We start from the raw sequence: 24,509 nt of genomic DNA on the forward strand, positions 1-24,509 counted from the left end.
ATATGACTTCACTGCTTCTGACATTTAGTGAGCAATAAGGATGAACTACTTCCCACTGACAGTTCAGAGCTATTAATTCATACCTACCACTTGCCAAAAATGCATCACACCTTTTCAAATGTATTTAAGGGGGGAAAGCTCTCTCCTGTGCTCTTTCAGTTGCAGTTATCTGCACACAGGTACAAGGGCTCTGGAGTCATCTTGGGAAGGCTGCTGACTAATATCTGTTTTGTTATGTAGCCAGTTCACACCTAGAATGGTAAGTCTCCAAAGGTTAAAAAAAAAATATTTTAAAAAAATCTGCTTTCAGGTTTTTAAGAGTCTCTGAAGAGTAGAAGGCTCCTGTGGTTAGCCCTAAACCCAGAAACTTATGTAGAATTGCCATTTCAGGGGATTTGGGGCTTTAGGGTTCGGGTTTTTTTGCCACTCCATTTTTGAGGACAGGCTCTGTAATGTCATACATACAACATATATTTCCTGTAGTGTCACCTTATGGCCAACCACAAGCGGTTTGAAAATAGCACTTGGTCAAGTTCAGAGTAGAGATTTAAATCTCTTTAGGCAGCAGATGGAACTGACAAAAGTAGTTGCGGCTTTGCTTTACTTTTTCAGTGAATAGCCTAGAGCACTACTAAGGCACTAATCCTCAAGAGCTGATGACTGAGGAGAGAGACCAGAGCAGTAAAACTGCCTACTTCCCCCAGCAGCCCGCAGAAAGCAGAGCAGCAGCAGAGCCTGGAGAGGAAGAGCAGTCTCAGCTATCCTGTTCTCCTTGATCACCGAGCTGCCAAAAATTCAGGCGAGTTCTAGAAGGCTGAGGAAAGAGAAAGGGTGGCAAGTCCTAGACAGAGGGAGGTGAGAGGTAAGCTTCACGTTCATCACACACTTAGAAGACAGGAGCAGCTACAATAGATAGTGAAGAGATCCTCCGGGACAAAGCCAGCAGGAAACCCTGCGCTACACTCCTCAAAGCAGGTCAAGCGGCAACTGTTCATCTGAAAGGGCCAACGATCTCCAATGACTTGTGCAAAACTCCCACGTGCAGTTTTTCATGCCCTCCACTCCACCGGTAGGAAAAACAAAGCCTAAATTTAACAGAAGCCAAACACCACGTGCAAACACCAGCCAGGGAGAATCTTCTAGCAGGAAAAGGAATCTTAAACTTCCGGATCCACAGCTGCGGCAGAGGTAGGCTACAGGACGGGGCTACATTGCTAATCCTGATCAAGACAGTGAAAACTCAAAGAACCAGGGAAAACACAAAAAGTAGACATTTCAGATCAAGGAGTTTTATTTTTACAGCATTTTAGATAAACTCTGTAAAAGAAGATGAACTTAAAAAGAGAAAGCCATGATTAAAGTTAGAAAAGCAACTTAAAGGAAAAAAGAAAAAGCATCCCTCCAGGAGAGAGGAGCTACATTCTAGCTTCCTTGTGACATTCCTGCTTGAATTTACTGTCCAATAACAGACAGTGCATATTTAAAAGCTATGTTTTGGCACACCTATAAAAGTGCCAACAGTGTTTGCAGATAAAAAGAAATTCTGCTTTGACCTAAAAACTAAGATACAACATAGAAGCGACTGATAGAAAACAAATATAGAACAACAAGATGGTTATTTTACATCTACTTTTAAAATGTAAAGTTTACGTCCTGGATGGAAAAGACAGTGAATACTTGCATCTAAAAATATTTAAGTGAACCCTATTTCCAAAACCAGCTGACACAGCAACGTACTTCGTCCACGACAGAAACAGAAGAAAACAACCCTCAAAATATGATAATGGGAGAAAGGCACCTGTTCATATTGTCACCTCTGATACTCAACACTAACCAAAAATTAAAAGAGGGGAAAAAAAAAAACCTGGAGAATGTATTACATCTTTATTTCAACACCAGCAAGGATTTGGTGGTACCGATTTAGGCACTTAGCATCAAGCTTTAACCTTGACCATGACATCTCAGATGTAAGCAGTACATTTTCATCTTTACAAAAAGCAGTTCTACTGTGGTATTTGCTGTTTGATATTTACTTAATAATCATGTGAAATACATGGATACAGAAATATTTTGGATATTAGCCTTTATAGATAGGTTAGTAGAAAAGTTAAGGAAAAATTTGCCTGGTGAGACTGTTTAAACATTACCACAAACAAACCAAATGTCTTTGTATACTCTCAGGACCTTACTACAGTCTCCCAGATTTTTTGTACAGATTTTCTACACTTCAATTTGTGCAGGAAAACTGCCTACAGGAAAAAAAAATATTTAAAAAAGGTTGGAAGTTCTTAAATGCAACAATGAAACACAGCTAGCACAAAGCAAGTCAGCAACAAAAAGGAGCGCAGAAAGGTGGGTGGAATAAGAGCATTTCAGACCTCAAATAAGACCATTGTGGTATTTCAGCCCAAGCAGGTGCACACCACCTGAGGTGTCAACACAGCCCTCATGGCTTTTGCCCTTCTCCATACTCCTTCTATAACGAAGACACACAAAAATGCTGAAGTTTACTTTTGAAACTTCCAGAATGATCCTGTGCACAAGTTTTGCTGAGATACTTTCACAGATGCAAAAGCGAAATCTTGGACATAAAAACAGAGCTGGGGAGTGATGCTGCCTACACTTGTTTTCGCAACGTAACAGCATACCTACCTCCACAATGTCATCATCAAACAGCAACCAAAAGCCATGGCTCTTCACAATGGTGATATAATGTCCACGATTTGGACCACTGTCAGAAAAACAGGATTGAAGACTTATTACTCTTGAGCCTACCAAGGCAGGACCACTGCTCTCCCATGTGATTCTAGCTATCACCAGCAGAGTTACATTTCCCAGCTCTTAATACTCTCCAATATTATTCATAACATTGTTTAGGTTCTTAAGACTTTGCCAAACTGCTTGAATTAAAATTTCTGTCTTTGCTACTTGCCAAATACAATATATTCAAAATACACAATTTTGTAAATATTTCATAGAGTCTCATATGTTTCACAAAACAAAATTAAAAGCCAGTTAATTTTAATCAGTGTTTTATTGCATTCACCACTACTGAGTGTTTTGACCACTCTTCCAAAAATTGTAATAACCGTTTGAAATATTTTATTTGCACGGGAAGTATTTTTTTTAATTCTTAGTGTGGTTTAGCCTATGGCTGGCTGCAGACTAGCTGTCTGCTGCTGCTGTTCCCACTTTTCTGGTGCCAGTTTCCTAGTTGATTCTATCACCTATATCCTGAACGCTTACCTTGAAGCGAAGGGACAATAAAACGACCTAGTTCAAAGGGAGACAGATCTGCAGAGTGAGCAAGGGCAGGCAGACTGCCCTGAAAAGGTAGTGGTTTGAGACAATACACTATATGGATGGAAACCTATGGTTGGAAATCTACTAATCTCAAATTCTGAGAACAGTCCAGAGACACAGTAAAAAAAAAAAAAAAAAAAAATAGCCCCCCCCTTTAATTTTCACTTAGGATCTACATAAGGCTTTAAACCAACCTATATTCATATCAGCTTTAGGCAAAAGAAAGTACTTCTCCAGTCCTTCTAGAACTACTGATACACTTAAACACATTACCTGTATCACAGAATGAAACTTTGTTTAGAGCAACTAAGTGAAAAGTAAAACTATAAGGGCAAAATATTTAAAAAAAGTTCTGAGAACTCAAATATTTAGAAAATAATAGTTTATCTTAAGCCTTTGGCAAGGTCCTAGTAAGAACTGAAACCAGAAGAGTCACAGGACTCCTAAAAACCCCATGTAAGACAACAGGTTTGAGAAAAAAAAGCAAAGCCATTTAATATATCTGAATTATTAGTCACCATTGTTAAAACATTTAAGTGTAGTTACAGGTATAACAAATTAATAATCTACAGAAGAAAATGCATAAAACGAGAACCTAAAAAGATAAAAATAAATAAAAAAATAGCACAACTGTACCACAACAGAAATCACCTAGAATTCCGTGTGGTTTCTTTATACTGAATCTATGCAGTATTATTGTGTTAATTACATTGTCTTGCTCCTCACACTGCCTTATGAATTCAAACTTCACACTTCCAAAAGGCAGTTTTAAATACTTATTTTGCCTTCCATGGCTGCTTTTTTCCTAAAAGTGCTTAAATTTTTTCCTCTTTCCTTTTAAAAACAGAATTAAAGCCACAACAACAAAAATATAACAGAGTAAGGACCTTTTAAAAAAACAGCAGTACAAAGCTGATTCCACATGGTGGCGCCAGCTTCTAAAAAAACTTCAATGGTTTAAGCAAGTAGCAACGCGAGAACCGTAACTTAATTGTATTTCAGTAAGTGGTTTTCAAATTTTGTTTTTATTTCATTTAGCTTTGCTGGAAAGTAGGGGTGGGGTTTTTTTGTTGTTTCTGTTTTTCAAAAGACTGCTCTTACATTGCTACAGTTCAAAGAAACAACTTGTCTGAATAGCTACCACATTTGAAAGCTGATAAAAGATCAAACTTTTGTACTCAGAAAGCAAGATCTGTAACAGTAGAAGAAGTAGTAAAAAGACTGAAACACTTTTTTTAAAAAATACTTTTTGATAGCTAGCTCTGACGCTGCTTAGCATGCTCCCATACTGTCAGCTGCAGTACTGCTACAAAAGGGCACAGAGATGACACTTTACATTTAAAATACAAATTTTAAATCTAAATTTCAAGGAAAGGCATTTAAGGTCGAGAAAGCACAATACCAACATACCTGCCACAGTGAACAACTACAGCCACCAGGTCATACATTCTGTCAGGATTTGTAGCGTCTCCTGAAGTGTTAAAGAGCCGGAGCTCCAAGGGAAAGACTACACGGTAGGAGAGTTTGGTGTATCGATGCAGCTGGTCCATGTATTTGAACCTTTTTAAGTGCAGAGCTAGAATCATGGGCAACTTTTTCACTCTCATTCTGAGCCACAAAAATATGTTAAACAAAGAACAAGGTATTAGCAGATCACCTAAACCAAACCTTTGTTCAAGAACAATTTCAATACGGAGAAGCCTCTTAAATGATGAATACCTTCAAAAGGCTGCTTTTCTCATGTATATTCCAACAAGAACAGACAATATTTATTCTGAATGATTAACTACACAACTGACATTTGAATGCAGGAGAACTGTCTATGCTGAAAGCATCATATTTTTTATCACATCGATGGGAAAAAGAAGAGATGGAATAAATCTGTCTTGCTACTCTGGCTAGGACCGAGTATGAGGTGAGAAATAAGATTTTTGTATGTAGTATTCATAGTGAAAGCAGATGGGATGGTTTTCAGTGGCTTTAAGCTGATTAATGCTAACTGGGGAAAATGTGAATATCTGGAAGCACCAGATATAAGCTCTTCTGGGAGGAATACAAAATTAATCTCTTAATGTCCCTCTGATAAGGTTGCCACAAAGTTATTTGGTCTCTCCACTCTTCCTCACTCCCCCACCAAACACAAACCTAAACGGTCTTACATTTTCTTTTTACTGAATCCACAAGGTGTAATTTTCCCACAGCTACCCATTTTAAGAGAACATTTACATTAGCCTGAATATTTGAACCTCACCTCTTCTGTGCTTCCTGTTTACTGCGGCACTGCTCACAATAGTATTTATATTCACTGCATAGAGTTTCAGTATTACTAAATCCTCTGTGGAAATGAAAGAAAAGTCAGATAAGCAGGGATATTCAGTCAGACCACACAGTTAAAAGTTACTGCTAATAATGCTGAAAAAACCCAAAGTACACACAGAAGATGAAATTCCTCTTATTCATATCGCTCATAGCTCCCCAACACATTTTGGGTGTATTTGTCCCAGTCTTCAGATGTAGTATCAATGTTCAGCTGGAAAATTCTGGAAATTACACCCTCAAGTATTAACTGCATACTTTCTGGGCAGGAATCAAACACAATAGGTAATAAACAGCAATAAGGTGATTGCGTTTTGCTTCCAGAGGTAGACACTCCATCTTTTCTTTTGTGGCAAACATTGCATGTTAAGAATTACAGCCACTAGCCACCGACTAGCCAAAGTCTGGATCATCTTCCAGCTCCTAGCAATTATACAGCCATTATCAGCTATTAAAAAGCCAGATGCTATATGCAGCCTGCAGTATCCTAGCAGCTGATAAGCCCTGGATCTAGCAGTCAAATACATGCAGCAAATTTCTATCAGAAAAAGAAATATCTGACCACTAACATCAGGACCAGACAGCTGAAATGCAGTAACAATATTAAAACAAACAAGAATTTGTTATGAAACCAAACATACCATGTTTAGTTTTGATAAAATCTAACTATATGATGTAACAATTTTACATTCCCGTAAAAGAAAGGGGGGGGTGATCAATCTTACATACCACTAAGAAATCATCATAGTAATTAGCTACTAAAATACACTAAGAAAGTAGCAGCTTCAAAAACCCACAATAAAGGTAAAATGAACAGCTCTCTGAACAGAACATATCTTACCATAAGACAAAGCCTACAACTGTTGCACAACAGAGCAGCTAAGCTAGGCTCCTTCCTTCTGACCAAAGGCAGGTATTGTTTCCATTCCCAATTATTTTCATTTACCTTAGACAGTGTGTAATTGATGTATTTTGTTCCACATCAACCGATAGATCCAGAAAGTCCTCATCTTTGCTACTAACCTTGAAAAAAATAAGAAGAAATATTTCATAACAGTTTGGAACTGACAGATTTCTTTTAACCATTTCTGGAATGGTGCAATGTCCTTGTTGCAAGTAGACAGCTTCATGATAAAAATAAATATACACACACACACAGAGGCCCTTTCTTGAGGTAAACTAACACTGAAAAAATAATCTGATGTGTTGCGACAATCCAGAGGGGAGTATTAAAAAACAAATCCAAACCTAAAACCCCAGAAAAACACCCACAAAAAAAAAACCAAAAACAACCAAACCAAACAAAAACCTTTCTTGCAAAACATCTCTCCCCCTTGAGACTTCAAGACACATCTGCTTACTTCACTGGCAAAACTAAGTTTTTAACCACTCAGAGCTGCAGAAGCTTTAACCATATTCCAGTCTGTTTTGTAGACTGATACAGCTTTCTGCTGCATTTCAGAGTTTAGCAGTAAACACTTGTAGGAAATGCAAAAACAGGCAGATGGGTTTTCAATTAAATGGGTTAGCAGCTAGAAAAACCATCTTTCCATCTGTGGAACAGTCACATTTCATTTTTCTTGAGACAGAAGCTTATTAATGTCATTTTTAAAGCTTCTGTTCACCACATAGCCATAACTTTAGATGTAAAATGCCAAGAGCAGTTGTAATCACTTCTCTTTTTTTTTTTTCTCCCCATCTGGGTTTTCTTTGTTGGTTTTTTTTTTTTAGAAATATTAAGTCAGACATAGCACATGACTGACTACAAATTCGTGGTCTGAAGGTGGTGTGGTTCTTCTAATTCTAGACTTTGTGGCACTTCTTTTGCTCTCAAATAGAGCAGCTATGGACTAGCACCAAGAAGCACACACTCCCAGTTCAAAAAAATCAGTTAATCCAAGAGTTAAATAAATAGTGAGCAATTCTCATGTAGAAACACAACATAAACTATCAATCACTGACACAGGAAATAACATGAAGACAAAAAGGCAGCTTATATCAGCCAGGTGCAGGCTGCCTTGATGGAAACAGGGAGGAAGAACAGAAAAAACACTACGCTTTTTCTGAGAAACATACCTTAATGAGTATTGGTTTGAACATAGAGGTGATACAGTCATAAAATAGTCTATGCTCCATATTTTAATAGAGAGAGTGCAATTTCATCTATCCTAATAAATGAAAAAGTGTGCTTAGTATTAGGGAAAACGATCCAGAACCTGTGAAAAAAAATCTAAGAGGTTTTGTTTTGTTTTAAACGTACAGCCTCACAGTTAAGACATCTGGTTTCATTGGTTAGTGTTCCTTGGAAGATTTCATGGACCCACGTCAGATCAGTCTTGTCTCCTTCTTCACTCTCAATGCTGCCATTCTGGAGTTTGCCATTCTGCTTCTCCTGCTTTTTCTCTTCTTGTAGTAAGTCAGCAATAGTGTTAAGTAGGTAGTTTAGGAATTCATGTGCATCCTGCTGCATATAATTATCAAATAATTCTGGAAAGGAAGAGATCAAGGAGAATGAAAAAAACCAGATATTTCATAATATCAAGTTACTATGCTTTTAGCAATCCAAGCCGTGACCTTCCCCCTTCTCTACCCTATTATACAATTGTGGGTTACACTGTTAAGAGTCTTTGAAGAATTGTACTTTGTTGTTCTCACAATGGATATTAGGTTACAGTCACCTATTCCTCAGGTTGCAAGAAAAAGGCAGTTGAAAAACAACACAAAGGAAATTTAGTTTGGGTATTTCTCAGAACTGAAGAAAACCATGTTTGGTTTGGGGTTTGGGTTTTTTTTTGTTTGTTTGGTTGGGTTTGTTTTTTTCTTTGGGGAGGGAGAGAAATAAAGAAAGTCAGATGTGTTGCCTTGGGCCATTAGTTCATTAAGTCCAGCATCAAGGGGCAAAAATCCCCTACTATAAGTCTGTTATCTTTTCAAGTTCAAACAGAGATGATAAACCAACATACAGAACTTTTCCTCACAAAGTAGCCCTGGGAAATAACGACTAGTTCTCATCATAAGGAATTTATCCTACCGCAAATATTAAGAAAGCAAGCTGAGAGTGGTTAAGTCTCCATTGAGAATTCAACTTTGACCAACTCCGTGATGTTTGTTTAGCCCACGACAATTTCTAGCAGCAACCTGAAGCGTGCTGACTGGCAGCAGCCCTCTACAGAACGCGATGCCAGTGTGGAATAAATGGAATCCTGAAACTTGTGTACGCGCTCTGTACTTGGTCTACGCAAGCACAGAACCAGATATCTAGATAATCCTCTTATGACACTGCACAATTCTGATATAATCTTTGTTCCTATACTACAGAGGTTGCGAAATTAACACCACAATCTGGAGATCAAAAATCTTCCAGAAATCTGTTAAAACTTGACAATCTGGACGCACTTAAAAAGCAAGTTGTGTTTACATTTTATATTCTTAAATCTCCAGCACTTAAATCTGCATAAAAATTTAATTTATTCATTTACCATTTTCTTTCCTCAATCGGGAAATAAATTTCTTGGGTGGGATGACTCCCACCTTCTTCTTTTGCGTAGCAATACTGTTGAAGAGATCAGAGAGGCATGTCAGGAGGCTTTCCTTCTTTCGAGGCTGCACTTTGTATGCCAAAACTTTTTCCCGAAATGGACGACAAAAATAAAGTGCCTGTAAGACTGAGTTGCAGTAGCAGGTATTGCCGAACTGGTTAAAACAGAAGAAAAACAAATATTTTCATATTAGGTCTGTTAAAAAGTAGTAACAGAAAGAGGTTGCTCATTAAGAATGTCACATACTGGAAAAGGAAAAGTCATCTGCCAGAGTTCATTTACTGGGGAAATACTAGCAGGCACGGTGTAAAAGACTCATCCTTGTATTGTCACAGCTGGTAACAGCAAGAAAAGAAAAGACAACAGTCCCAGTGATACTGAGTACGCACACACAAAAAAAGCAGGAATCCAATGACAAAAAAAAAATCCAGCCGAAGACTCATCACAATATCAAAACTTCTGGAGACACAGCAGGCTACTAATCCTGACAGGGGAGATGCTGCTGATACTGGTGTGGAGACTTGAGTGCCAATGACACAGCAGCACAGAGGGACAAGAAAACAGAAAAAGGAAGAGAGAGCATCCATGAGCATCCTGTGTCTCAACCATGTTATAGTCACAACGGCTCAACCCATGAACTCATACGTTAGATTTGCCTGTGTCATAGACACAAAGTGCTTTTTGGAGATAGTTAGCAAGGTACACATTAAATATTTCCTGTTTATAATGAAATATGATGAGAAGTACATGATGCAGGCAAATTCAAAGAGCAGCTGTTTTACATCTGCCATATCTGAAGGCACTGTCATTTCAGAGAAAGCAGGACAGTGATAACTTCCAGAGGCAGTGTTCCACATTGCTTAGCAAGAAGAAATAGACCATTGAGATACTAGCATATCATCCACAAGAAATACACCATGCGTTTTTCAGTTGTTTCTTCGCAATTTCTTGTGCAATTTTTTAATGTATTGTACGATGCTGATGCTCAAAAAAAGTGAAACAAATTCTGGGTTTGCCAGTCCCTAGGTATTCTGGTAATGAGATTCTGCATCTCAAGAGAACTAAGAGCAAAATATTTTAAATAAACAAAATAAGCATACAAATCTGACTGCAGAATACAGACTATTTTAAGTGCTACTCTGCGATCATGGCCACTACTATTCACCAAAATACAATGTGATTACTGCTGATACAGTGTCCTGACCAAAACAGAAGATTAACTGTTTAAGTCATACAGCTAAAAAGGTTACAGCTTACAGTTACATTAATTTATACCATATGCAAACAACACGGAACAACAGTTAAAACTTACTGACATGAGGAAGACAAATATGTAAGCTGAACATACACGTGAATTAGGATAGAACCTAACTCATATTCTTGTTAGTGACCTAGTAAAACAAATAAGCATCATGCTAACTAAATTTGCATAGAAGACAAAACAGGCAAGAGAACTACCAAAAGTCTGATTAAATATTACTGCTTTCAGATAAGGTATCAAATATATTTGCCTATAATAATCCAGAAAATTAAGAGACATAAGAAACTAGAAATTAGCCATCTTAAAAAAGAAGGTCATGGTGCATCTGAAGTCAAAAAAGTGTACAAAGCAAGTAGTTAATGAGATTTCAGGACTGCATTCATGAAGGAATCACGTCAAAAACAAAGTCAACTGGTTATACAAGTCCTCTTTTGATGCTACCCACACAGAAAGAAATTATTAGAACTAAACTAAATGGAAGAGCTAAAGGAGTTAAAGAATTAAAACTCCATCCAACCAGCTTTAAAAATTCCTGACAATAAGATGCAAGATGCTCTGCAGTAGACAAAATGACACAATGAAAAATTCCCTTTATGGCATGCTTTGGTTTCAAAAACAAAATTCTAAACACTATTTAAACTTTGTTTGCTACCACATTTACATAAAGTAATGTGGAAGAACTTTTATTCCTGAAATCAGTATCTTGCATGTTAGCATTTTAGCTATTTTATTCCATGCCAAGTACTTCACAAAAAGACCGTGTGATGCATTTTATTCCAGTAATTCTAACTCTTTTTCATGTTAGAACAAAATCCTTCCAACTCTGAGCAATTCAGGGCCTTGGGAAACCTCTGAATATCTCAGTTATTGATCTACACTTTCCTGCAGTAGAAGAAGCATTATTACATAGTGGTGTCACACTTTTAAACTGCAATTGGTTTGCGTTTAGAAGTACAAAGCAGTAGTCGGTCTTTCCAACCATTACTAACTTTGCTAGAAATTCTGCCAAAAAAACCCAAAATAAATAAAAATAGAGGGCTCTAACCATTTGCCTTCGACAGAACCCCAAAAACCAGGTTGGCAAGGCAGTTCACAATGGGCTGATGAATACATCCAAACCTGGAGCTACATGCACAGATCAAATACACAAATAGCGTGTAGTCTAATGTGACCTAAAACACAGATGAAAAACAGGTACAAACACGTAGGTTTTTAAATTTTTTTGTCATGGTTTCTCTGGTATAAATAAATATTTTTAATAGATGCCAAAACCTCGGGGGGGTTGCCTAAAACTGATTATATTTAGAGTCAACATTATCTAACTTCATAAGAACTTGTAAAATTTTACACTTTCAATGTAAAAAATGAAGGCTTAGTTTAAGGTAGAAGCTCTTAAAATGAAAACCAAGATGAAATTTTGGAATGAAAATGTTGTTTTATCCCTCTTGCACTTCAACATTACCCGTAAGCTATTCTAACAGGCTGCCAGAGGAGCAGTCAGACCCTTCTCTCGTAAATTCTGCAGTAACTTTAGCAATAATTTGACTGCAGACAAGCTGGTTCAGCTCACTGAGCCGAGGAGAAAATAACTACTACAAAAATATAATTTTAAAGTCTCCATTGTCCACGGGTTCAACACCTGATTCTATTTGCAGTGCAACCACATATTCACTAGTATTGGTGCTGAAGCTGAGAAATTGCCCTCTTTAAAGCACTCCAATTAACTTCCAATCATGAAAGAACTAGAAATAACTTAGGAAAAAGCTCTGCAGAACAGCAGCATGAAAACCATCACCCTAAAGAAATCAGTTGCAAGGAATAAAGCACAACAGTATTAGTCATATTTTGTCCTTCAAAACAGAGAATGGATATAGTTATAATAATTCTGGTTATTTTTAGAATGCTATTTTTCCTCTTCACGCTATTCATCACTGCTATTTATGTTACAACTGGAGATGCCTTCCATTTTTCTCATTATGGTGCAAACCTCAGCAGCTTTGGAATGGCCATTAACACCATACTTAAGAAATATAACTCAATGTGTTTAGATAGTTTGGTGTCTGAGAACACAAACAGCTAGAAACCCACACAGAAGTCAATTAGATGAGTTTATAATGAGCTGCAACAAATAACACTTTAGTAGCTACGTTAACCTTATTTGGTGTGTAAAAAGATAGATGATTTTTCGATTCAACAAAACGTACCTAGGTAGCCAGCAACCAGAAGTATACTTCTGTTTCTAGTGAGTTTTGCCAAAACTGTATTTTCACATCATAAATATGATGCCACAGAACCGCTGTTTCTATTAAGTAATTTCCTATATTTGTTGGTAAAACATGTCACAAGCACAACAGCTGCCTTTTCTCCTCCAGAACCACTGGCAAGATCAACATCAATGCTCCATTCTCTCCACAGTTAATTTAGGTAGACAATTGCTTATTGCCCAACAGATCCCAGTCAAGTCAGATCTACACAAACTGACAGATGCAAAAATACATCTTTTTAGAAGGATTCGCTGTTACACAAGGCTGCCAAAATATAAACAAAGGGAGTATTACTACACGTAAGAAAATTATTGACCAAGTCAATGTCATTCATGTGGCCACATCCTTGCACAGACGAACTTCCACTAATCCCATGAGTAATATGTTTTTTAAAAACTATCACATTTTCATTTTAAAACCTCCAGGCTTCCATACACTGCATATCAGTGTAAAATCAAATCTCTCTGTTCTAGAAGACCATATGAACAATATACACACCTTATTAGTTATTGTCCTTTCCAGCTAAATATTAAAATGCTATAATTAGGAACATACCTGAGCAGGAAGGTTTATCTTATTTTGAGATTTATTTTTCTGTATTTAAGATGAAATTTATATGTTGCGCAGTAACAAGGCATAGCACCATACTGCAGAATGTGGTGTCTATGCAGAGTCCCACTTTAAGTTTGAAGTGCCCATTGATAAAATTCTAACAGAGAATCCCATTAAATTCAAAATCAGGATATGAATGAAAAAACAGCATTTCAACCATAGAAAATTCACTTACATTGACCAAACCAAAATAATGCTCATTCACAGGGAACTGTTCAGGACCAATCTCTTTCTCCAAAGCAGAGGCATTGGCGCCCTACAAAGAAACAGTATGTTTGTTAGAGGAAAAAAAAAAAAACTTCCTAAAAAAATCCAGCAGAATTCATACTACTCCGATAAAAACAAAGGAGCTAAGAAAGTAAGTTAATTCCATTGAGAATTAGCATCTCATGTTTCCCATGTTCTTCAAAATTAAATCAATATGATGCTTTATTATTATAAAAAGTACCATGGTTTCATTAAAAACTCAACTTCATCAGCTGGGATCAGAGCTCTCTGATCTAAGAGAAGCATTTTTTTTGCATTTGAATTTATTTGAACGTTAACATCAAGAAATTTGTTCTTACTTGAGACTTCAGGTTAGTCACAGTGACCTAGAATTACCAATTTAAATTTAGCCAAGAATGCATTGTAAAAATAAACTTACAACACACAGAGAACTTCTAAACCCAAAGGAGAGAAACCATATGGGCTACAAATCCCATGAAATAAGAAACGTCTTTCTGTGATGTGGACTGCACAAAAAGTTTGATGTGGCTGTTTATTATCTGCAGTACATACAAAGAATTCTTGAAAAAATCTTGCCACACTTACATAAGAAATACTATAATTTCCTAACTTTTGTTTCTGGAAAGTACTATGAACAAGTAAGGCATGATTACAAACAAAAAAAACCCAAAAAGAACAGAAAGAACAATTTTATCAGACATTCCTCAAACTCAGATCACATAAAAGTGCTTTGGCTTTCCTACCCTTAATTTCAGGACGATGTATTAAGCTTACACTGCATTTTGATATATGCTTGAGTCTCCAGCAATATAATGAGGATAGAACTTATTATTTTAGACACAACTGGAAAATACCACTACACATCCATATGGTCTTACTTGTCACATAAAAGAACTATAGCATACCAACATTTTTTGCTTCAATTTTAACTTTGCCCACTTAAAATCCAAAGTGGTTTATGCATTTCATTCCATTTTTTGCCTTCTTTTAAATCCACCAATACCTCATAGCTGAGCTCCCACTTGGGATTTGGTACCTCCTCTCATACCACTACATCTTGTCCTCTAATGTTTCTTGCTGATCTTCCAACAGCCCTTAGCTGCATCTGTGCTGTTACCTAAGGAGGTATCATAATTCAGTGCGGAATCCAAACACTTTGGATTCTTGACTTCTGTTTTAAATATCCAAGTCACTCCACCTATAACCTTCTACAAACAGTAAACAGAAATTCTTCTGTACAGGTGAGCCATCTTAAAACACCTCTGAAAAGTGCTAAACAAACAAAAATTACAGTCCAGCAAAATTCATCTATTTCCCTGAAGCCAGTAATGTTTTTAATTGCTGAGCAAACATTTCAATGATTTCCCTCAGCATTCTGCTATTAATATAAACCGCAGACAAGTCGAGACTGTATATACAGTTCCAGCTAGAATGTCTTTAACAAGAAATAACTAAAAATTTTCCAAGAAACAGAAAAGAAACCAAGAAATAAGTTAGTTTAACAGGAGGAATGGAAACTTTGTAGATGGATCTCCCGCACCAGACTTACAGTGAACTACATATATCAAAGAAGACAGAAAATTAGGAAGGCTCAAAATTGGGTACTATAAAAAACACAAAAACATTCACTAGACGCCGACAGATTTACAAGCAAGACTCTTCACAAGCAGCAATTACACAGAAATTTTTTGAGGCATCAGTGCCAGTTCAAGCAGCTCCTCTCATTTATTTCCCTACATCCATTCCCTGCTTCCAAGTACCTCTTCTTCCCCCCACTATCTCCCCTCAAAACACCCAAACCAAACCTATACACGAGCATAGCTATCTGCAAGGAAGATCTGCTGATACAGCACTCTCCAAATGCTACTTCAGCTCTTCACTTACATCATTTTGATCAACACTGACTTTGGGTAATAGCATAATAGGAGATTATAACCTACACACTATGTAAATACGCAAGAAGAGGTGGTGCTGGTTTTGAAAAATTGTTGGTCTTGAAATCAGAACTGACTGCTAAGAGTGAGGTTCCTCTACTCTTACATTATGCGTGTTTCGAGACTAAGGAAGGGATGTGCGTAAAATCTGCAAGCTTGTGAAGTTCAGTTTAAATTTCTCTGAACATTCTTCTCACCTCCCCCATGATCTCCAATATGGTATTAGAGAAACACTGGAGAAACAGACAACTAAGGCACCACAACTTGCAAAACTAGTGAAACTAGACAACCTGAATACTCCAGTCTGTAAAGCAACATATGGAATAAATGTCTGAATAAAGAAATGAAAGCGTAAGAATTGTAATTTTTACTAAAATTATGCTATAGAGAATTTAATAACCTATCATAAACCATGTTGCAATTCAACTAAACCACAACCTGTATCCACATGTATCTACCCATTTAAGCTAACAGGTGACACATGTCTTTTTTCAAGGGCTTCGCTGTATCTTCTGCCCAAACTTTGTAAAACCAAGGTTTCCTGAATAAATTAAATGCTAAAGTTAAAGTCAATCAGCTATAGAAGCTAAATTAACCTAACATTTAGTTGCAATGTTTCTGAAATTTCTTGTCAGAGAACATTTCAAATTAGCGTATCAAAATCATAAACACCAAAACAGGACTCAAATTGTGGGAGGAATCAAAAATCACAAACTAGTCAAAAATAGTTCTGAAGATGCAAACTTGCAGATTAGTAACACAGAACATATTGAAGTAGCGCTAGAAAATGCACATGCCTAGCATACCACCATAAAATAACGACATTGCAAACAGTATAGAGTGATTTATCACAGGAGTCAATGTGGGGGGGGGGGGAGGAAAAAAAAAAAAAAAAAAAAAAAGCACTTTACGGTGACAGCACAAACTGGCCTTGGTCACGTTTCAGGATAGAAATACATGACACGTTCATGAGTGAGGCTGCATAACTGCAGTCAAAGTCCAGCTACTCACAACCTGTGATCTTTGCAACTAAATTCACGAAGAGCAAATTAACCAACTGGGGATCAAATCTAGAGCAGCATTAACTGTGTCTTGCTGTCACATTTTCCCACTGCCACTAAAAGATTTTTGTACCTGGACAAATACTTTTGCCTCTGATCACACAAATATTTGCTCATAAGAAACAACACACTTCATAGTTTTGGAAACATAAAAGTCACATTTCTCATCTAGAAATAAAATCTAACCAAAGTGGCAAGTGTCCCAAGTATGAAAATTTATATTTAATTATTTGGGGAATCAAGAGAGATGCATTTCTCCTGGGGTGCCACAAACTATTCAGCATTTTACAGGACTTTACACACCTAAAAACATAAGAAAAGCAATAGTTTTGCTCAACTATGACATACACTGTGGAAGCAATTAAAAAATTACAAGAAAAAAAATTACTAACACATACCAACTGAGTTTGCCTGGCATATAAAAACTAAGCAAATAATGTACACTAAATACAGCTAAATATAAAGCTTAATGCATGGGATTAGAATTGATTTCTCAGTGCTCGTGCAAGACAAATAAACACATCTTTTAAAACCCCAGAATTACATCCTTGAGAATTCTAGGAGGTCCAAGAAAATGCTCTCAAGGAACTGCTCTGCTACTCCAGTTCAGGAAGAAATGATCAAACGTTCAGAACGCAGCTCTCTGAGCAGGAACAAAACACAAATTTATACAGTCAACACATAATTACCCAAGGAGGAAAACATCCCCCTAGTTTAACTAAAGTGGCAATACTGGTTTACTTACATAATTACACTCTCCAAGAGATGCGAATTTAACACTTCCATATTGGTGGGGGTGGTGACAACTAAAGTTTCTGCAACTCGTAACCAGGATTTGTAATTTTCTAGAAACTACTGTGACTTAAAATGTTGTCTCAGAGGTTGGTTGCACTTTTCAAGAGCTCCCCTATTCTGTTCACAACCCCGCTAGCAGAACTGACTGAATCTCAACAGCGAGCAAGCTTAGCTTGGTGCATTTCCACAGTGTCGGCACTAATAGCCAAACAGAAAAATGGGAAGCTGCCTGGCCCAGCTGAACTATCGCCATTTCAGCGGTTCGGAATAATAGACACAGCTAACACTGGCCAAGATGAGCCCAACAGACCAGCAATAAAATATTTTCTGTCATAGCTGCAGTAATTTTACTTTATGCATAATAGCTAATTAAAAAAAAGGACCTATCCAAGAACATTTGTGCTCACTGATTTCCATCAGAAAAGACAAAGAAAACGCTTTTAAAAAATGTTTTTAAACACTTTTTAAAAAATAGCGAATTTTAAAGTATCAAACAAAGCACAGTGAATTGTTAATATTAAAGTTTTCTTCCACTTTCCATACCAACTCAGTGAGGGACACCACACCAACACTAGATGTGTATGAGATTAATTGAGTAAAGTTTGTATTTACCCAAAGAACACCAAAAGGTCTCTAAGGCAGATTTTGTAGAGTTCAATAAAGCAGAAAGGGACAGTAAAGTAAAAAGCGATGTGAAAAGACCAGTTTCAAAAACTCTTACCTGAGGTAGCTGTCTAGCCAAGTCATCACAGATGAAGTGATCCCACAGTATAGCTGAAAATTTAACTGAATAACCCATCAAAATCAGAATAGAGATCTTACCAAGTCCTCCAGCCTCTAGGTTGTGAGTCCTTTTTGCTCAATAGAGAAGCCTTAAAGATTTATTTCCAGTTCAATACACCATGCAAGTGGAAAGAATAGTAGAAGACTTCTCTTTCTTAGCCAGGTTACACTGCTAACTCATTGCATCACCAACACAACGTACAAAAGAAGTATGCTTAGGCGTTATGGCCTCTTATAAGCTCTGCAGTGTGACTATTCCTGCAAAGAAAATTATTTTGCCTGGTTTAGATTTAACTGATTTCAGAAACTGCAAATTTATCAACAGTTTCCAGGGGCTTAAATACTTCTATGCCCTTAAACTTAATTGAATTTGTCATTATTGTTATAGACAAACGGCTTATAGATTGCATTCACTTATCTGACAGGAATTGTAAGAATAATTACTGTTGGAAGATGAAGAAAAGCTATCACTTTCCTGTTCACTGTACATAAACAGCATTACAGTAGAAATTATAATAAGGTGCAGAGCTGAAGAGTTCTGCCGAAGCTATCGATGAACAGAACAGCTGGGAGTGATTAATAGCAACTACATAGCTCAGAACATGAACTGATGAGAGAAATCCATGTCTGGCATTCACATGGTTCTTGCTTCAAGTTAAATTTTTTTCCCTTTTTAGTGCTACAAATTTTACTAAGTTTCAGTGAAATCCTGATCCTCTGCAAAACTTGGCTGAGAATAAGTGAAGTATTATTACAGACCAAAGCTATCAGTCAATTTTTTTTTATCCTGAACTAACACTTTCACACTTTGAAGAAATTCACACTTCCACTTATAACTATCTGCTTTCTGCTGCTACGAAGGTAACTTTGCAGACGTGGGAATGGTTTTAAGAGCAATGTCGTACTACCTCGATAAGCATTCAAGCAGACCTTATGAGCATGAAGCAGCTGCTGCTGTAGCTTCAGTAAGAAAAGGACCAAATTAGCACAACACTGGGTCAGTATCCTTGCTGTTATTCAGAGCTCTTGTCAAAAATAATCAGGTCAGTGCTGTACTGCTGCTTGAGCAAACAGTGAGCAGAGAGACACTGAAGCTATAGAACTAGAACGGGGGTTGGGGGGACGGATGACACAAAGCAGATGATGGGGAAGGGTTACGAGTGGGGAGATCCCACCGTCCTCTTTGCAGCAGCCTTCAGAACTGGTGAGGGGAAGCAGAGGAGTTTATGGCATTTTCCATTGCTAAAGCTGCAATTCTACCAAGGATTAAGACAGCACGCAAGCAGGGCTCAGGCAGCTGTCCCACACGTTTTCAAGGGCGCTGGTTTCACATCTGCTTTGACTGGATGTTGGAGCGTCTCACATTAGCACAATCCATTAGCTATTAGCAACTGGATGTATTTTCTAAACCGTAGAGGGGGATGTGTGACATATAGGATAGGCTGGAAAAGAGAAAGAAGTACAGTAAGACAATGACAAGAAACTATGGTGAAAGAAGAGGGACAGTAAGTGCAGATACAAAACCATAACCATTAAAATAGACATTAAAGATGGCTATAGCACAAGCAGCATTTCTGAGGTGCTCTAATTATATGCTGGTTTTGAAATTATGCAGGAAAATCCATGCCACAGCAGATTGTCAATGGATTTATAATCATTCTATAACCACTCTTACTAGCTCAACATAATGAGATAAAATACTAAAGATTTGTTTAGTTTCTTAGTAGTACATGGAAATTTAGAGACACCAAAACAGGCAGTGCACTCGTCAAATAAATGCTACTAGTGTTTTTCAAATGCTGAAAAGGATGAAGCAGTTGCTTAAAGTACAAGAAAAGGAAGTAACTAGAACTGCCAAGCCCTTACCTTTTCAAAAAAATGCAAACTTGCAGTTTGTTTCTTTTTTTAATACTAATGATCCTGACAGAATCTACAAGAAGTCTAAGTCAGTCAATTGCTGTGCTTATTTTGGGGTGCTCTGCCATTTTAGATGTTCCATTTACAGTTCATTTGCAGACAGCAGAAGATTTTCAGAAGAGAACTCTTAAAATCCGGATGCATATGTATTACTGCTCCCAAAGTTCCAGAAATATTCCTAACTGTATACTGTATAAAAACTTAGTTTCCTGTGCTTGCCTATATACTTCAGCTGCTTTAGCCCCATCTAAAATACACACAAGACTAATGGCATCAGCAGATTACTTTCAATGAGCCAGAAAGAATCAGATAATTTAAAACACTCTATACAGTTCATGGAAATCTGAAGATACAGCCTTTCTTCAAGGATAAATTACTATTTTGTAGCTCAGTGCAAAATACTAATTTCCACATCATATGCTTTTTACACAAGCCTTTTAGCCTTCTCCCATCGCAATTAATATCATTCTGTTCAAACAAAGTAGCTAAAGCACTACAACTTAGGCTATCTCTACACTTATTACAGCTGCATGCACACTCAGAAGCCACGGAGCATGGCTAATATAATAGCCTGATGAAATAAAAATCTCTTACAATATACTACCTCGGGTTCAACACCATACCAACTCGGCTTTTGGACTGGAACCAGCTCACTCACACTGAGCGCACAGCATGCACCTGCCTGCAAAAGACATTTCCCTTAAGGAAAGGCAAAAAAGGGAAAGATATCTAGGGAGATATTTCAGTGCCCAGAACACAACTGGTACACAAGTCTTGCTGAAGTCTTTACCCATTTGAATCTTCCTTTTTAACAAATTAAGAGTGGGATAGGATTTAGCATTTGAAAAAAGCTGGGAAGCAGCTTTCAGGTTGTGCAAAAAGGCTTCAAGGGACACCATCATGCAGCCCTCAAGATCAGAAAAGCTGGTTAAATATACTCCATAACTGAAGAGTGATTTTTAAAAAGTGAACAAACAAACCAAACTACAACAACAACAAAAAGGGGGGGAGGGGGGGGCAGGGAGGACAGAGAGAGCAGGGGAAGAACAAGTAGGCCAAGCCAGAGCTACTTACAACCTTTCAGGAAAAAAATCTGAATGAGATGATGCATTTCATAAAGTCTGCCTGCACTTACTTTACTGTATTGGTCATGATAATGGTTCCAGCTTCAGGACTAATAAAATTACCATGTGGGGGAGTGCTGAAAGGAACAGAACTGGGGTTGTATTTCTGAAAGTTTACAGAACATACCGTCAGGATTTTCTAAACACAGAATCAGACGTTGCTTCCCTGTCTTAAAACTCCTTGGCTGCGTAGCACTGAAGTCAGATAAAAAAAGCTGTCAGCTCAGCTATCACTCACTATGCTTTAGGGTTTGAAATTATCCCTTTTCATGCATCCAGGAAGGCTGCTGTTCTAGGCATAACAAATTACGGTAAATTGAACTTTGGATTCCAGCACTTAGCTGCTTATGCAGGCAAAACAAACTGATAATCTTGAAAGGAGCAGGTATAACAGTGTCACAGACTTTCTAAGACTCCAATTCTGCCAAATCCTATAGAATCTTCTTGATCTGCACCATCCTTCAGTGCACACAGGAAAAGCTGGCTTTGCCCACTCTTCAGTAGGCAATGAAGCCTACAAAGCACTCTGGCTACTGCCGATATCACGGAGACCACAGTGAAATTAGAAAATGCTTATTCCAAAATAAGCTTACTACTATGAAGTGTTTAAAACACAACATCTCAATTACGGTGTTTTTAAATAAATTAATACAGAAGGCATTGTTAAGCGTTGCATATAAATGTTTATTCAGTTAGGAGCTGGTCTTGCAAGGTCCACAGCACCTATGCCTCACAAAGGTAAAGCAAGTCATGCACTCTTGTGCAATTCTGTAAGTTTATGCTCTTTAAAATTAGATAGCAACGCTAGGCTCCCATACAAAGAACATACGGAAACAATGCTGGATTAAGGGCAGGAAGTACAGAAACTACTGCTTAAGAGTCTCACCCTTTGTAATGTGGTACTGTAAGCAGCCGATCTCCCCCTTCTCAGCCACTGCCTCTGAGATTACCAAAGTGTTCACAGCGAGTTCATTCACCTGAGAAGAGCTCCACAAGACTACTCTTGACCTTGGGTTTCTCGCAAATGACCTAGTAACACACATAGTGTAGCTGTCTTGCTAGTACAGCTCTCTGATATTTGACAGCTTTTTGGCCCCCTACAAGAAGAAACACAAACAGATCTACAGGTGTACTCAGGGCCCAGTGTTCACCAGTATTGTTCTTTTGTGAGTTGGAAATAAGATTTTATCATGGCCTTCACTTCAAGCAGTGGAGGAACAATACTGTAAGAAGCGAGGAAGTGGATGCTGATGGAAAGCAAAACATAACACTACAGATTTATTAATAGGCTGCAACTTCAGACATTACACATGTACAAGTTAAACAGGCACAGAGGTAGGGCAGTAAAATTCAAACACAGGGCCCATCAACAGCTCTCAATGTGTATATATTCACAACTCTGTGCACGAGAGGTTAAGTGGATAGAATGGTTCGGGTGGGAAGGGCCCTTTAAAGGCCATCTAGCCCAATTCCCCTGCCATGGGCAGGGATATTATCAGGTTGCTCAGAGCTGCATCCAACCTGACCTTGAATGTTTCCAGGGATGGGGCATCTACCATTTCTCTGGGCAACCTGTGCCAGTGTTTCACCACTCTCATCGTAACAAATGTCTTGCTTGTATCTAGTCTGAATCTACCCTCTTTTAGTTTAAATCCATTACCTCTTATCCTATCACAACAGGCCCTACACAAAAATTTGTCCCATATTTCTTACAAGCCCCCTTTAATTATTCACTAGGAAAGGAGCTGAAAATTTGAAACATGACATAACAAACAAAACATAATGACCTACAGTGCAGGCCTTAATTTTGGCAACAAGTCCAGGAATCTCACAAATTGACATCTGTAAGAGCAAATACTGAAAGCCATTTATTTTTTAATAGGAACAAGATATATGAATGCATATAAACACAGATGAATTCAATGTATTAAAAGCATTTGCTCTAAATACTGATTAAAGAGCAAAACAAGAGAGATTCAATAATGTAGAGCACCTCTTGAACTATCTACACTCTGTTACCTTAACATATTTCCCCAGGTATTCATACCTCATTTTTAAATTGTAACAGTTTTGTAGTAGAGGTCCCATAGTACAATTAATACCTAGTTTCAACTAATGAACCATACACTGCTCATAGTTTCCTCAGTACTCCGTGGCACAACACAGCTAGGATCTTGCATTTTCTCAGGGACAGCGAAGTCATGAAATCTCCAAAGTTTATGGACAATCTGGGATCAAAACAGATACCAGAACAGCAGAAAAACTCATCTGTGAGGCAGTCCAGGACTCTTGTAAAATCCTAAAAGTCATTCAAAGGAAATCTGTGTACTGCACACCTGAGCCAGTTGTTAACTGCAGGCTGGCTGGCTGCTTTGCAGAGGCTTACATCTCCAAACTGTTACAAGTCCAAAATCTGGAGAACGCATCAATAACTACACATCAGACAGTACTAACCAGACTACAAACGGCACACAGAAAAACCTTTCACAAAGTGACCTGCTAACTGATTTGCAGAGGGTCACATACGTTTTTTTCCGCTTAAAACAAAACAGTTTATTCTCAAACTGGGTTTCATGTGCAAAGATAAATATTTGTTTCCTTCAGCTTAACAAGTCAGTCAAGAAGCAGAGCACTGCTGGCAACAGAAGTCTGCTTAGCTAGCTCTACTTTTATCCTCCCTTTCCACTTCCTCAGTGACACCATCCCAGCTATAAATGCTAGTTCTCTGACAAAGCTAAAACAAGGTTCTACAAATACAGGTGAAACAGCAGTACAGCAAACATTATACATCAGTGACACAAAAGCCTGGCTTGAACTGAACAGTGTATATTAGTACATTTTCATTTGCCACCTGAATACTTAGAAATGATTCAGTTGTCTCTTCTCTAGCACTGAAATTAATAATTATATCCACGCTATACTGATTCAAAGGAGACTAATAACACTACCACCAATCTGTACACTGGATTTGAGTTCTTCAGGCATGTCTTACTGGTTTAGCTAACAATTAGACATGAATCTAGGGGAAGTGTCCCTAATTAGCCTACTAAGAAACACCAAGATTTCTGCTAACAGCTTACTACAGACCTTTCACAAAATCAGCTGTCAAGAGAGGAAAACATCAGACCTATGCTTCACACCTTGCTCCATTCTAGTGTTCTGTGTTAACTTCTCCAACCAAAAAAAAAAGTTACTATCAATGCAACAATAAAACCTGACTCTTGACTCAAAAACTTAGTTCTACAAGTGATTGTCTCAGCCCAGCAGAGCGCAGCAGGCATATTCTGGATTAGATGAGCCAGTCAAACCCATGGAAATTTAGCCCTCTTTGCTTTGCCTCCTCAGTCAAGAGAGGAACTGCATCCATCCAAG

At 37.7% G+C, this 24,509-nt stretch overlaps 1 protein-coding gene across 5 annotated transcripts in view; it reads right to left on the bottom strand.

Moving 5' to 3' along the window:
- The window catches only part of LOC308054025 (ubiquitin carboxyl-terminal hydrolase 12-like), a 34,409-nt gene that overhangs the window by 6,495 nt on the left and 3,405 nt on the right, over positions 1-24,509 (bottom strand). For 2 of the 5 annotated variants that reach the window (XM_080366152.1, XM_080366156.1), the window contains exons 2-8: positions 13,471-13,551; positions 9,099-9,312; positions 7,880-8,106; positions 6,566-6,642; positions 5,555-5,638; positions 4,714-4,911; positions 2,653-2,731 (exon numbers count right to left, since the gene is read on the bottom strand). In XM_080366152.1, coding sequence (XP_080222278.1) covers positions 2,653-2,731; positions 4,714-4,911; positions 5,555-5,638; positions 6,566-6,642; positions 7,880-8,106; positions 9,099-9,312; positions 13,471-13,551 — 960 coding nt within the window. The remainder of the gene's footprint in view (positions 1-2,652; positions 2,732-4,713; positions 4,912-5,554; positions 5,639-6,565; positions 6,643-7,879; positions 8,107-9,098; positions 9,313-13,470; positions 13,552-24,509) is intronic. The other 3 variants (XM_080366155.1, XM_080366154.1, XM_080366153.1) reach the window with 2 other exon arrangements.

This window comes from Falco punctatus (genome assembly GCF_963210335.1).
Source record: "Falco punctatus genome assembly, chromosome: 15".
In the NCBI taxonomy this organism is placed as follows: Eukaryota; Metazoa; Chordata; class Aves; order Falconiformes; family Falconidae; genus Falco; species Falco punctatus.